The sequence below is a fragment of the Spea bombifrons genome, chromosome 2 (assembly GCF_027358695.1).
Source record: "Spea bombifrons isolate aSpeBom1 chromosome 2, aSpeBom1.2.pri, whole genome shotgun sequence".
In the NCBI taxonomy this organism is placed as follows: Eukaryota; Metazoa; Chordata; class Amphibia; order Anura; family Pelobatidae; genus Spea; species Spea bombifrons.
Window position 1 is genome coordinate 16,713,368 of NC_071088.1, and position 15,772 is coordinate 16,729,139.

At 37.1% G+C, this 15,772-nt stretch overlaps 1 protein-coding gene across 1 annotated transcript in view; it reads left to right on the plus strand.

Annotated features, from left to right (window-relative positions):
- CRYBG3 (crystallin beta-gamma domain containing 3) overlaps nt 1–15,772 on the plus strand; it is a 69,612-nt gene that overhangs the window by 31,067 nt on the left and 22,773 nt on the right. Inside the window, exons 4-8 of the mRNA XM_053455832.1 lie at nt 2,217–7,623; nt 9,199–9,246; nt 11,072–11,187; nt 13,275–13,422; nt 15,110–15,243. Coding sequence (XP_053311807.1) covers nt 2,217–7,623; nt 9,199–9,246; nt 11,072–11,187; nt 13,275–13,422; nt 15,110–15,243 — 5,853 coding nt within the window. The remainder of the gene's footprint in view (nt 1–2,216; nt 7,624–9,198; nt 9,247–11,071; nt 11,188–13,274; nt 13,423–15,109; nt 15,244–15,772) is intronic.

Below are 15,772 nucleotides of genomic sequence, written 5' to 3' on the forward strand. Positions count from 1 at the left end.
AGACACATGTTCACACACTAACATACCCAGACTGAGACACTAACACCCTGACCCACACAGACATGCACTTACATACCCAGACAGATACATACATAGACACAAACACACAACTCACCTTACAAATAGATCTTTGATGAGATCGCCTGCCCCTCCTGGATCCGCCAGTGGTTAGAGGCGGATTCTGATTCTGGCAGCCCTTGTAAAGACTGGAGCAGGGGAAGTAGAAGGCAGGGCAGGAAGATAGCTGTAATGATATTTCTTCCACATTTTGTCAAAGATCATAGCCTTACTGTAAAAGGGAAATCCAGATTATTTGGCACTTACTTATTCTTACCCCTTCGTGCAGCATATTAATCACGTTTTCAATTTTAACTTAATTATGAAAGTAAACATTTTCTCCTATCTGCCGTGTGAATCATATTTATACACAGGCTCATGTAGCTTCACCTGTACAGTGCTGTACTGTCCATTTCATTAATTGTATGGTTCACAGATTAGCGATGTTGTAGGTTAACTACACAGGTACTCAGCGGATTATAAAATATACCTCTAGTTATTTTTTTTAGCAAACAATGGATAAGCAAGAAATCTATTAAGTGAACCAAGATAACATTCATAGTTACCAGTGTCCATAAATCTTTCCTTCCAGTGCTACAGAGAAGTATTCACTCACTATGAGAAATTACACCAGCTGACCTGTGATAGATTGACTTGTGAGATACGCTTAATAATTGAACATACTTATCTGAGTTTTCATGTATATATATATATATATATATATATATATATATACACCGGTATATATGTTTGTGTTTTATTAGTGTTAATTAATATTGGTGATTTTATAAAAGCAGAACTTGAAGTTGCATGCATTTTCACAAACTTCATATCAATGAATATTAATGTCAATGCGTCCATCTTCAATGTTTGCCATTTGAATGCCTTCTACTGCAATTTGTAAAACCCCCTCTTAAAATTTAAAAACAAATAAGAAAATGAGGGTCCACAGGACCCACTATCACCCTATTAACCATGGTGGGGCCAGCAAGTGTCTCCCTCCAAGCTTGGGTGGAAGCCTGCTTTTGTGATGGAAAATATTGAATTGAATTCCAGGATATTCTCATTATTTCAGAATTATTATCCAGGACATTAAATGGCTCAAAAGACCCTTTCTGCCCTTTGTAACATGCATAGAGCAGCAAAACAGAAATGTTTTAGGCTTTCCGTAATACCGTGTAAAAAGGGCATTTCCTAAGGTGCACAGTGAGTATTGTTATCGACGCGGTATCCATGCAGTGAAAAAACATTGTACATTTTCCAAAATCACAATTCGTGGATATGAGATCCGTATATCATGGCCTTTTTAATAACATTTCTCACCACATTTAATTAATAAATTCATTTGTTACATTTTGGAATGGAAAAATATAACACAAATCATTTGAGAAATGCCAAAAAACACATCTTAAGGAACTGTGATCATAGAATAGAGGTAATCATTTATGGAGTAAAATGTTCGAGCTATACTTGTGTTTTTTTTTTTACATCGGTACACTATTTGTATCCAGCAATAAACACCGTGATGATCGGTGAACACTCCCAATGCGTAGTTCGCAATCCCACAATGCATTGTGGAAGAATTAATCGCTTTACCACCTTAACGCCCAATGAAATGACGTGCCAGGCACGTCATTGGTTGTTATCCGACCATTTGTGTCTGACATGCCTGGGCCGTCATTAGGCGTTAAGGGGTTAAATCACTTTCACTAAGGCTACAGTTTTATATAAATTTAAATTAATTTAATATTTAAACTATTATAATATTAATATACATTTAATAATTAGGTGTTTTATTTTAATCACTGCATTACTTTATTTGGAAGAGTAATGAGTAGTAATTTAAGTGTTATATATATATATATATATATATATATGTATATATATGTATATATGTATATATATATATATGTATATATGTATATATATATATATATATATATATATATATATATATTTCTCACTAATAAGAGAAAAAACAAAGACTTTACTCCATATTTATGAAAACCCCCCAAAAATTATCTCAACAATAAATACAAAATATAGACAGCAGACTGTGATTATGCAATGTTTCAAATGAAGAATTAAATATTATCAATTATTTGTCCAAGGGTTGTCACAATATAAACTTTTAACAAACACTATAAATATTTTCCCAGGCAAAATCCAAGTATTCAAGATGGACCGGCCATAACATATGGTACCTATCGAGGATCCAGAAGAATAAGAAAGCTTCTCAAAAGAAGGCCAGATGTAAATTCTCCAATACCTGAGAGAGAAGAAACCAGCGAAAGAGAGAATAGTACAACACCAGATGATAGGCAAACAGACTTAGTATTGGATCCATACATCGATTTGCAACAAAATGCTGAAGGTGACATGCCACCTCATACAGATACAAATAAGAACTCCAGTTTAACAGATGATATGCAACCGCAGACAAAAGAGAATGTAGAAATTATCGAGAATCCAGAATTTAATGTAAAGATCACAGAGGATCAAGAGCCTAACAAAGAGGGACACTTTAAAAACACAGAGCTTTTACAGTCAAAGAAAAAACAAAGCTCAGAGATAACAAATCTTCAAGAACCACATAAAGGAGGCACCTCAGAGATCATAGAAAGTATTCTACCATGTGAAAAGGACACTTCTATGATTACAAAGAGTCAACAATTAACAACAAAGGATATCTCAAGGAATGCAGAGAAACACGAACAACTTGCAGATGAAGAAGCAGAGAACGTGTTAAACACAAGAAGTACAGATTATGTCAAAACATGCGCAGAGGACAATCAAGGATCTTCTCAGGTTCTAGAACTAATTGAGGAAAAGAACACAATAGTTTACCAAAACAGTGGTGTTAATGAGGAAAAACAGCCATATAAAAATGAAATATCAACTAATACAGAGCATTACCAACATCCTCCAAGACAATATTCAAGGCTTGTGGAGGAACCAGGGCCAAGCATATCTGAGAATGTAACGGTTGCCTCCGATAATGCTCATATAAAATTAACTGGACATCTTCAGACACACACAGAGGAAACATTAAAGACTTCAGAGGATTGTCAACCAATCAAAGATGACCACTTACAGTATACTGAGGACCACCATCTCCATGAAAAGACCCACAGGGACCACCAACCAGGTACAGAGGAAATATCAAAAATCACAAAAACAGATCCATCTCATGCAGAGGATTACTCAAATATTATAGAGGAACAGAAACCAAATCTGAAGGAGTTTTCAGAGACTAAGGAGAATCAACAACCATGCACAGACACAAAATTAAGGGATACAGAGTACAGCCAGTTTCCTCCAAACCCAACGATTATGGAGGAACTGAAACCAGACCCAACAAAGTCTTCTTTTCAATCTGACCAAAATAAAATGCCATTAGCGGATGTTCAAATGAATGTGGTTAAGAAAGAAAAGCATCTGAAGGAAGAAGGAAGTTTACAAGCTGCTGAGGAAGGTCAGCTACATACAGAGATGTCTTTGAGGGCGAATGATAATCACCAACAAGAATTGACTAAGCAACCGGTTACAACACAAGCTGTTGATGGATTAATCCTAGAGGCAACTGAGGGTTTAAAGTATGTGACAAACCAGCAACCATATGTAGATGGCAATACAGGGGGTAATTTTAATATTATTGCTGGGGAACCTCAGTCAAGTGAAATCTCAAATTTGGAAGTAATTTCACATAACACACAAAAAAATGTAAATGAGATCCCACAGAACATAGAGCATCTTCAACCAAATGTGGGCAAGAGCTCAATTATTTCTGAGGTTGTAGAGCCACATGTAAGTGACAATTCCTTGAATAAAGATGATCTCAAAGGAAAAACTACATGTATACATTTTATTTCAATGGAGCCTCAGCCAGACTTGGAGGAGACAAGCTGTACAAATAATGAACTAAATAATAATCCACTGTTACCAAATAACAATGTCAGCACAAATACTCTTGTTAATTCAACTAAGAACACAGATGAGGAACAACTTGAGGAAAAGAAAAGTTCTACGATAAAAACACACATTCTGCCACAAACAATTGTTGACTATTCTCAAATGAAGCACAATTCTTCAGATGATTATGTCAAGGAGGATGGTACCAAGTATATTTCAGTGGAGTCATGCTCAGGCAGGGGTAATGATGATTCTGCATCAGTTGGTACATTCCCTCAGGATTCTAGTAAATCAGTGTTAGACACAAACACTGATTCATCTTTTTCAATTGTCAGCAAAATGTCATCTGAGAATAACAGTGACGTTAAAAGAACTGCATTGGCGCTTTCATTTGATAACTCCATTGATATTCCATCTCCTCCTCTGACCACCATGTCAGACTCTCCTCTAACCCCATCTGCGTGCATTGGTTTAAGGAATGATAGCCCCTTAACGCATTCTGATGAAATCGATTCAGGCGTAGTTTCATCTCAAGCATATACACCAGAAGAGAATATGGGGGAAATGTCTCCATCTGATCTATATGATAATACGAGGTATGACCTACTTGAACGTGAAAATGGCCAAGAAAACAGTGTAACTGGTTCTATCGAGGCAGCCAAAAAGGGGCCAGAAGGAATGGAGAATGCAGTGTCTGTGTTCGGTGGCACAAGTAAACTGGAAACCTTACCATCACTGGAAGAAAATGATGTTTTAAGCATAAATGGAAGAATGCCAATTACCAAAGGTTTATTAACAAATGTGCACAGTACCACAGATAAAGAATCAAGCAATGATCTAACTATGGCCAAAGGATTCTCTACAAATTATAGAGACGATAACCCAACATGCTCCATTAATTCAAAAGATGTTTGTGTTGCAAAGGTCTTGGTCAAATCTGTAGACATTGAAGAGGTGAAACTCGCACCCACGTGTTTCCAGTCAGAGGTTATATCAGTGAGTAAGCTTGAAACACCTAGGTTTGAGCCGGAGTATGTATGTTTACCGAACCCATCCCCTCCACCTGCAGTTACAACACATGAAAATGATTTTCAGATTCCTGAAAGTGAAAGCCATGGCACGTTTCAGAAACAATCAGCTGACTCAAAAACAGAGGGAAACAACGCCAATAATCAAAGTAACACTTTCCACGAGTTTACCCCTAAAAATATAAATCAGGTGCTGAGCACTGAAAAAGCAGAAGTTGATCATGAGCCAAGCGTTGCATGTGATCTTATTCATGGTAAAAATGGACACTCGGAGGACTTTAGTTTTCAACCTGAATTTCAATATGAGAAACTTGATAGATCACCTTTGAATTTTGAGGTTAAGGAAACACATTTGGCAAACAAAATAAAAGACATCCCAGTAGAGCTTGCTAATACTTTTCCTAACGAATACACTAATATTAATTCAGGTCCAGTTTTAGATAATGAACTTCCTGTAATCACAAGTAATTCCCCAGATGTTGAAAACCTAAAAAACAATAATGTTGATACTCATGTGACATCACTAAAGGACAATTTCATAAATATTGCGAGCAGGCAACATAAATCTTTCAATGAAAATGCTGATGGGGCACCAGTACTCACAGATTCGCAAGGGGAATATGAAAACCTTGATTCATTAAGGCACTATCCAGATGTTCATCACAGTCTAGGAGTGATACACACAGCGCCAGAAAAGTCCAGTGGTGTATTAGATTGTCCTTCATTACAAGGTGATAAAGACATCTCAAATGAAGCAAATGGCAACTGTCCAGTTTCAACACAGCGTTCTGCAACACCCATACAAGAGTGGAATTTGGCAGATCATTTGCAGCCATCTGATGAAACATTCATTCAAAAAGCTGATGAGATCATTGATACTGTATTACATACAGCTATAAAAGAGGTCCAGCAAACACATGATGATAACGTGCATCAGAATTACAAATTCAATCAGAATTTAGTTTCATTGAGTGCTGTAGAAGTAAAATTAGCAGAAGGCAATGAAAATGGAGTTCCTAATGTCCCAGAGGTCACCATAAAGCCTACAACGAAACCTCAGTATCCTGAGAATAATGATCCCTTTGAATCTGTGGCTGCAGAAATAGTGAATGAAGTTATTGTCTCTGCTAAGCAAAACCTAGCTTCTAAACAGGATGGACTGACTCTGTATAACAGTCTAAGCAACATAAACATGGCATTGACAGATTTAGGTAAAGAGAATAACTTGGATAGTCCACATTCAGACAGTAGTTCATTAGAAATGGGCAATGTCGATTGCCTTCCTTTTTGCGAAATAAATTCAAACGTATTGCTTCCAATAGACTTGCCTCTGAATCACTCAGTCACTAAACAAAAAAATGGCCAATTAAATGAGAATGAGTTGAGTTCTACCAGAGTATTGAGTGACCAAGGAAACATTGGTCCAGAACATGTTAATGAAGACCTAGACAATAAAATCTTCCCACAAATTGTAACAATGGCGACAACTTTGGCAACAACAAATGAATCTGATGGGATAAATGAATTGGAAGCTGACAGTCAGATCTTTAATGATAATAACCAAAGAGGATATCCACCTCTCCCTCTGGAAAATACCTTCAATGAGGAAACTACAGATCATAATAGTGATGTTGGAGAACAGAGCAAATCATCCTTAAAAACACATGAAGAATTGTCTGCTCCCTTAGATTTTTCTGTTCATAATGGTCATTACATTGAAATCACTGAAAGTGATGAAGAAATGGTGGACGAAGGCAGTTATTTAAATCACGGCGAAGAAGATACAAATTCGGGTTCATTTTTGGCTGTGCAGAGCAGGAGGGTGCGTATTTATCCATTGTCCCTGTCTCCCATATATGAGGACGACAGCTCCACAGAGGATATCTTGTCCAATCATGGCTCACCTGGGCAGATGGAAAGAAAGAAGGATGATGGCTGTAACGCCAATGATCACTCTTCCATCCTATCTCTTCTCCAGTCAGTCTCAGATCGTTTAAAACAAGAAAGTGATTTGTCACCTGACAGTGACTGTCCGTCTACCAATGGTCAATCCAACCAATCTACGATAGAAGCAACAGAAATTCACCCCAATCCATCTAACCGTCAAACAGGCATCTTCAATGAGAATGAGGAAAAAACTACAGCAGTCTCCTCGCAGGCATCATTAAGCTCTGGTTTGTTTATAACAAAATCCGCTGTTCCAAATTGGCCTTCCTCAGGTTTAGGGCGCCAATCCTTTCTTTTACAAATGTCATCTCAAAAGGGTGTATATGCCTCAAAATCAGCCAAAGAACCCTTAGCGCTTCAAGATTCCAGCAATAAGACTTCTTCGAGTGAGGGAACAGATTCCAAGGTGTGTGATTCGGATGCTACCCCCAGCTCTGCTTCCCATTCGGTACCCGTGAAGGCACCTTCCACATTACAAGTAACATCAAAACCAAATCTGTCTACTCAAAAACCTGACACTGAACTGAAGCCACGGCTGACTTCTCAAAGTGTATACTACCAGTACTTTCACGACACTCAAAACTACGCAGCAAGTACAGAAAACAAAGAAAACCCAATTCAACAAAAACTGCCCAGTTTTTCGGAACGTGATTACAAGGACTCTCAAGCTCCGCTAGCGGTAAGACATTTTCTGTTGGGTCTCGATGCATTTTAGTTAAAGTATTCACGCTGGTTCCACATTCTGAACCAAAGTTTGTGAAAATATTTTCATAAGAAGTCTATTAGGATTTACTTAATGATGAAAAAACTGGTTTCTTGGAATAACACGAGGATAGAAGAAGTTTTCCATGTATTTTTTTTATGAAAACATGGCTTATTCTTACATTTGGTCATCTTTGTCTCGATATCCATTTTTAAGGAAATAATTGAATAAACTGAATTAGTTGACTTGATAAATTGTAGTGAGTTGCAGAATATATTTTTAAAAATAGGAAATATATTAAACTACAAAACTATACAATTTTTTATCTGTCATGTATTTATTAATCTGTCACAAGATTATATTAGAGGTGAAAATATTATTCTTTTGGCTAATTATCATCCTGCACAGCAAGAAATGCTGGTGCTTCATTAATAAGTTCTAATAATAAAATATCCAATGTTCTAAAGACGCAATTGTAATGACCATGGTGTTATACTAGTCATTAGGAGTCATTCATATTGATAAATTGGAGAGAGGAAGAGAGGAGTTAAGGATGGAAGATCACATCTCTTGTCACAACTTATTATTACATTTGTGGTTATATTTTACTTTCTGTTTTACTCTTGTGAGCAGAAATTTTCTTTTTTCAGTTCCTTTACTTGCAATTAAAATGTTAAATTTCTAACAACATTACAAAAAAAAGTATAATATTTATACTAAACGTTTTTACATTTGATCTAAAAAAAATTTGTTTGGAATTTTATATATATATATTTATTTATTTTTTTTTACATAATTTTATCCTTGTCATGAGATAAACAATGGATCATAAAAATATACCCATCACCGTGGAAGGTAAAGGTTTTAGTTTGAGCCCTGGAACCTGTACAAATTAGCAAATCAGTTGATTCCCTGTACAATGCGAGAGTGTTGACTTATATATAAGCATGAGTTGGCATGCAGTGAGTGTGACAGCTTTTACATTTCATGGCTAGTTGCTTTCATTTAGATCCAAATGCTTCTCTTCGCTTTGTATGTTTTAGGTGATTGCGCTTTGGAATTCTATCTTAAAGAAAGTCATATGAGGGAAGTTTGTTAATCCCCTTAAGTACATAGAACTGAATTTTCCCTGCTAAACCACCTTTAGAACCAGAACTTAGAAAGCGTTCCAAGGTTCCTTCCTACGTAATTAAGTTAGAGACCCAGTTAGAGGTAGTGTGACCACCTCGACATGGAGCAGTGGCAATGGTCGTCTCTGGGTTTTTGGGGGCTTAAGGAATCAAGGGTTATATATATTATTTTTTTTAGGTAAGTGGGTGGGCAATTTATCGGTGCCATTTTAATTAATAATAATAATTTTATTTTATAATACCTTTAACCAGATAATTACTTGTTAAGATTGTTTGTAATATTGAATGACCTTTCTGGAGAGGTTTGGTTCAGATGACATCTGGAAACCCATATTATGCTATAAGTCTTCTGATACAATAAAAAATTGTGTCTTTTTAGCCCTGCGTCTCATTGATTTTTTCCATTGTTTGCTTTTTCCAGAGACCGATGGACTCCGGTTCCGTAAAATCTAACCCGAGGCCAGGGAAGGTAATAGCCACCGATAATTTTAGACACCGTAATGTATTTCTCTGTGATACTGTATCTGTTCAAACTATGACAAGATGGACAGCGTATCATTTCATTCATTTTTAAGGCTGCATATGCATTACACTAATGGATTGTTAACCCTTTAACGTTGTTGAAAATACCTTTCTATTTCAGAACTATAATTAGTAATAAAAAAATTTTTTACATCACATAATTGTTTTACTGCATAATGACAAAACTGATTGATTCCATACCTGTTTGTCTTGTAATGGAAGTTTGTCATGATGGAAATTTAACTCATGCATGTCCAGTTCAAATCTCCATCACCTTAAAACCCATTACTGGATGATGTTCCATCTATGTAGGTAAAGTGTGGGGGTGATCTAACAGGCTTTACCACAGTGATGCCCATTCAAACTAAACCCAGAATAATGCCTTCCAATTTTGGCCATAACCCCTGCCAAATGTATTCATTTGTAGCTGTAACATAATTGAAAAGGGTTTTCTAACAATCAATTATCCATTTAAACTTAAATGTGGATCAGAGAACACAATGTGCCGTTTGAACACAGGAGTGATGGGATTGATAAAGGGCTGCACTGTAAATGTGATCCATTTCATCTTATTTTAATGGACAACATTTTCTTTTGTTTCAAAAACAAGGAAATTTGGAAAATTGGAGCAGTAGAGTATTTCTCAGCATGCCCCTGCTGGCTAATTGGCAGCTCGAATATATTGTATACGTTTAAGACGTTGTAATATATTGCAAAGCCACCAAGGGAAATAGGAAGGCATTTGTAAGAACGTGCGTACATGAGCGCCACAGCAGCAGTGATAAAATGACTTCTTAAAAATATCCTTAAATATTTTCGCACAACATGTAGGCAGTTTTTACAGCATGTCAAATATGTAAAGTTTGGGCTAAGGTTGTAAAATGGTATCTCTTTGTAGCTTAAGCTTGAGCTTGTAAAAAAAGTAACCCCCTTCACGACAACGCCCGTTCATGTCCGATCTCACAATGCATTGTCATTAATGGGTTAATTTAGACAAATATGATTCAGATGGATCGGCTTAGTTATTATTGATGAATAGGTGAATATTTGTCAATAGTTGGGTTCTCCACCCAACTCATCTCAGAACCTTTGGTAGCTTCAGAAGGTGGGATAAGATTAACCCTTTAAGGACAATGGGCGGTCCCTAAACCCATTGAAAACAATGCATTTTGAGCCTGTACATGTACGGGCTTTGTCATTAAGGGGTTAAATTTGCCACAAGGCAAGTTTATATAGTAATGCAGTCCTTAAATGTACAGTCCACCAACTGAATAAAACTTTAATGAATATGAATATGGTGGCTGAGAGTCACTTTATGTTTAGGGTGTTCTTGTAACCAAATGCATGGAGGGTTTCATTAGTATCCTCTCCATGCTCCAGCTCTGTTTCGCTGCCCCCAGGTGATGTATTTGGCCAAAACACATCTTTTGCCCAGCAGTGCATCTGCATCACCTCCACCGTCATATGCAACCCCATCTATATAGGTAGAACTTTGGTTATTGCTTTAGATTGTAAGCTCTTACAACCAGAGCCCTCACTGAGTCTGTATAACTCATTGTCGCACACGGCAAACTCTGCTGATGTCATATAATAACCTAATACTGCAGCATCTTTAATAGTATTTCTCTTTTACTCATGACATGTTGCAGACATCCCAAAACTTTGCTAGACTGGTGGTTTGGACGTCGTGAATTTGCATTTATGTGCAGATCAGGCAGTAACATTTATATGAACGTTTACCCAGCCCTCACATTCTGTTCTCTTGAATACAGGTGGTCATTTCAGATATTATCGATCATGACAACAAGATTGAACTAAAGAGTGACATTCTTGATGCCTCATCTGTGATTTTTCCAAATGGAGTGAACATCCGAGTCATTAGAGGATGGTAAGAATCTTAATTCTTTTATATAGGTATTTTAATATGAAATCATTTCTGTCCGTTTTAACAGCAGTAAGAAGCGATAACGTCTGTAGAGGGATATTTAGAGGGTGTATTTACAATTTTATATAGAGGGTGTATTTACAATGTTATTAAGGTAATGGACGTTACCATAAGGATCATGTCTTCTAAGGAGAGTCCGTACCAAAATCACCGACCCTAGAAGATGTGTAGGAGTAGATGCTGTTCCTTTACTTAGGGAATTAAGCAAGGCTTCTCTATAGCTTTTAGATTAACAAAAACTTTGACCTTGGGGCCAGGGCATTTAGATTTCTCTTTATATCATAACTTTCAAGTGTCCTGGTTTCTGCAAGACAGTCCTGATCTTCAGGAACTGTTCTGCATTGTTGGCAGTCGGGATCAAGGGCCAGATGTTGATCTCCTCTGATCTCCGTTGACAAGCTCAGGATGCTGTAAATGTTGTATTTTAATGTTGAGGGCAGCTCCAGACTTCTGTCATGTGCATGTGGAACCGGGCAGCTGCAGCACTTACTTTCTCATAGTGGTTTGGGAAACTCATTGAGTATGAGGTTAAAATGCGTTAGTTTGTATGTCTTTGTTTTAAGAGAAGCTACTTACTATTTTCCATTTTTTTAACAATTACTTTATTGTCTGTCTAAATATATGTATCTTCAAATATGTACACTACCAAGTATATACGTTTTGGGTCTGTTAGCCGTTTTCATGGAAAATAAGGAAATTTCTCGCTATAACATAATTGAAAAGAGTTTTCTAACAATCAATTATCCATTTAATGTTATACTTGGATCAGTGAACACAACGTGCCGTTGGAACACAGGAGTGATGGGAGTGATAAAGGACCTCTGTACGCCTACGAAGATATTGCATTAAAATCAGCCGTTTCCAGCTACAATAGTCATTTACAACATTAACCCTGTCTGTGCTGCATTTCTGATGCATTTCATGTTATTTTAATGGACAAAATTTGCTTTTCTTTCAAAAACAAGAACATTTCTAGGTGACCCCAAACTTTTGAATGGTAGTGTGGATTTTTCCTTTTGTAAAGAAAATTATTGCTTTTAATGTCGGACATGTTTTAACTAAAACAGCGAGTAGGTAAAACACATATAACAGAGGCCAATTGTAATCAGAGTTACAGAGGTTCCTATAACCTCTCAGTCTAACTGACCAGGTCTGACTATAAACATCCATCTCATTGTTCGCAATATTTATTTCTATGTATCATTCTGAATACTTAAATTATTTATTCATCCCACTTAAGGATTCACCAAAAGATTGTGATCTAGAGGCATCATACATAGTGTCCCCATCAAGGTGCCCGGACCAGCGCAAATGACGTGAAACATTTTCTATTGATCCTGTATGAGATGCCGGATGTTACTTTATTCCTGCAACTGTTACAGTTACTCCAAGCCCAGAGAAAAGAGCACTTACACAATAAAATGGGATACACTTAGTCCTTTCATTTAACCCATTCATGGCAATGGCCCGAACAAGTGCAAACAGATTTTCTGCAATGTATAGCTTGGTTAGAATATGGTTCTCTATCTATTGGAGTCAGTCTGGAAGAGGGATCGGATATAATCTCATGGACACCCCCAGAGAATTCCATACTTTCGAGTTTATCGTCTGTGCCCACTCTTCTCTGACAGGAGTTAACAAACAATTTGAGGAGGAAAGTTTAGATATGATATAACACACCTAAAAATAAGAGTATATCAGAAGGAGACAGGCCTTGCCTTTTCGTAGTTGACGGATTGGTCAGTGTGGTCAGTTTTGGGCAAACGCTTACTCGCTGTAAAGGTCACGTAATAGATTACAAAGAGATTAAACAGGATAAATACGGTTTTATAATATTGTGGTTTCGCACGGCTATATGTTGACATGTTTTCAGAACTCCAACATCCTGACATTGTCCTCCTGAAAAGAAAATCTGTATTCAGTCTCTCAAAATGAGGTGACTGTTCCCGTATCTGTGCTATTTGTGCAGCTTTCTTGTACATGAATCTCTGTGTTTTAATATTATGTTTATGTTTATTTGTTCATCACAGCTGGATTCTGTACGAGAAACCAAATTTCCAAGGTCAGGCGCATGTACTTGAAGAAGGGGAAGCTGTTTTGCAGCACCTCTGGGACAGTCCTGTCAACACCTCCAAGCCAGATAAAATCATCATAGGATCCGTGAAGAGAATAGCCAACGTATGTACTGTAGTGTACATGTTTATCTGTGACACATGTCTGTGACACCAGGAACAGTTCTGTCATTTTTCTTTTTTGATGTGTCTCATCCTTTTTCATTAATCCCCTTTTCAGAAAGGCTATTGACATGGATTTTCTAAAACAAAAATGACAAAGACATCAGATTTTGGGTCAAAACTCAACATTGTGTAGTCATAGGTTCTCTTGCTCACGCCATTCCATGCACAGTAAGGTCTGATGCATGACAAGGATCACGTGTGAACCTGTAGCTGTGCTGGAGCAGAAGCAGCAAAACATTGCCAGATTGCACATAAAGAGTACTGTGTTGTTAACCTGTTGTGAGTCAGTTGAAAATCAACACTGTTGTGCTCTAAGGTGAATTAACATCAACCTTATGGTGTTTCCAAATTTAGCCCTACCAGACGTAGATGATAGTTGAGATGGACGTTTTGTAAGACAATATGATGGTGCCTGCCGCAGATTTACTTCTGCAAAGTCAGCTCTGACCAAGTCTGACTTAGAGACTTCTCCTAAGCTGAATCGTCTGCCTTCAATAAGAGGCTGATGAGTGAACAACCATAACTACAAAATTATATTAACGACACAAAGAAGAATATTTTCCCTGAACTTCAAATAAACCAATATAACACGCTAAAAATAACCGTAATTTTAAATAAAAATCATGATGTATAAATATTTGTACATCCAGTGGACAATTTTTAGATCTCCCAGCTTGAGCATGTCATAGTTTATTAACCTACTTGTTTTCAGGCAAGGATGCAGAAAACGCTTGGCCTGTATGTGGCCCTCGGAGATGTGCAGCCTCGTTGTTGACACATTGGAAGCGGAGGGAGACAATATGATCCCCTTAAACAGATGACAGCTTCTGCCTTTGGGGGGGAAACTCCTGCTTTTGGGAACAGAGGGATCTTTTCTGCCACTAGAAGTTTTTAGAGGCACAGCACAGAAAACACTTTAATATCCAGACTTTGAATACTAAAGAGTTTGAAGCAGAGGAATTGCGCGGTGTTCTGCGGCAAGCAGATTACTCAGGGCCTCACATAATGTTATATTATATTATCACTGACAAACTGCTTCTCGGAATATCAAAGCCGCTCATCTGAAATAATAACAAAGAAAGAATAAAAAGATGGTGAATACCTGTAACGCAGAGCGGCTTTTATGTTAACTCACCAGAACTATGATTGTGTGTATAAACTTACAAAGAATAATTTCCTTTCCATAACAGATATTTGCCCAGAAAAGGGAACAATGTAAAATCCATTTTTTACACTCAAAAAGGTTAAATTATTTAATGGCAGAGAAAGAAAGCATCCATGTGTTATTGAATAATAATATATGTTTTAAAATAAGCTATGACTTTTTTGCATGACACCTAAGCTTACGTTTTCATTGTAGAATTACATGAAATAATAATCTTCCAATCCACTTGACAGAACTCTATTGTATTCTTTATACTCCACGTCTACTTTACATTATTACTTCTACTTGTATAAGTTGATATATATATGTATATACAGTTTCAAGATGATAAACACACTTGTCTTGGATAGTAAAATGATTGCTAAGAGCTAGGTATTCTTGGGCTTAAAATTTCCGGATGGTTCCAATTAGGAGATCTTCCTTTGGACATTTAGTAAAGTGAGTTTCTCGTTGCTTTCTGTAGGATCACCTTCCTGAAGTAGTATTAAACCCGGCGGCTGGCGAAGACGACAACTCCATTTCTATGAGAACAGAGATTCCCTCGTTGCACTTGCTGGTTCACAGAATCCCCCTTACCTTAACGGTGATGTCAGGCGTGTGAGTACAAACATTTTGATTTTTTTTAACCAATCCATTGATTTTTTTGTTGATCTAAAATATTACATTTTAACCTCGATCTTGCAGGACTATTAAAATAGCTCTTTAAATAGAGCAACTTACCCATCTTCACAATCCATCTTACAACCCAAACTTTGTCCTGTGAAAGCATTTGAAATTGATAATGCACATCGCCTAAGACGTATACAGACCACAGATTAAGGAACCTTTCTGCTGGATATGTAATCTCTTAGGATGTTATGTGTATCTTGGCAGGCATGAGCCATATTTCTCATTAGACACCATTGAGGAGGTTACTCGGTATATAGTACTATTTTACTGGACCTATTTTTTCTATTAAAAAACATGTTTTACGTCCGTGTGAGCAGAGATCTGTGCATCTGCCCTCAGGGGTCTGTATATTACCCCTGCCTCGTAGTCCTACAAACAACCTAACATTAGGGCTACCGGGATAAATAAACGGCTCTCTTTATCATTCGGACAAGGAGAGAGGAGCAGCACAGACCTC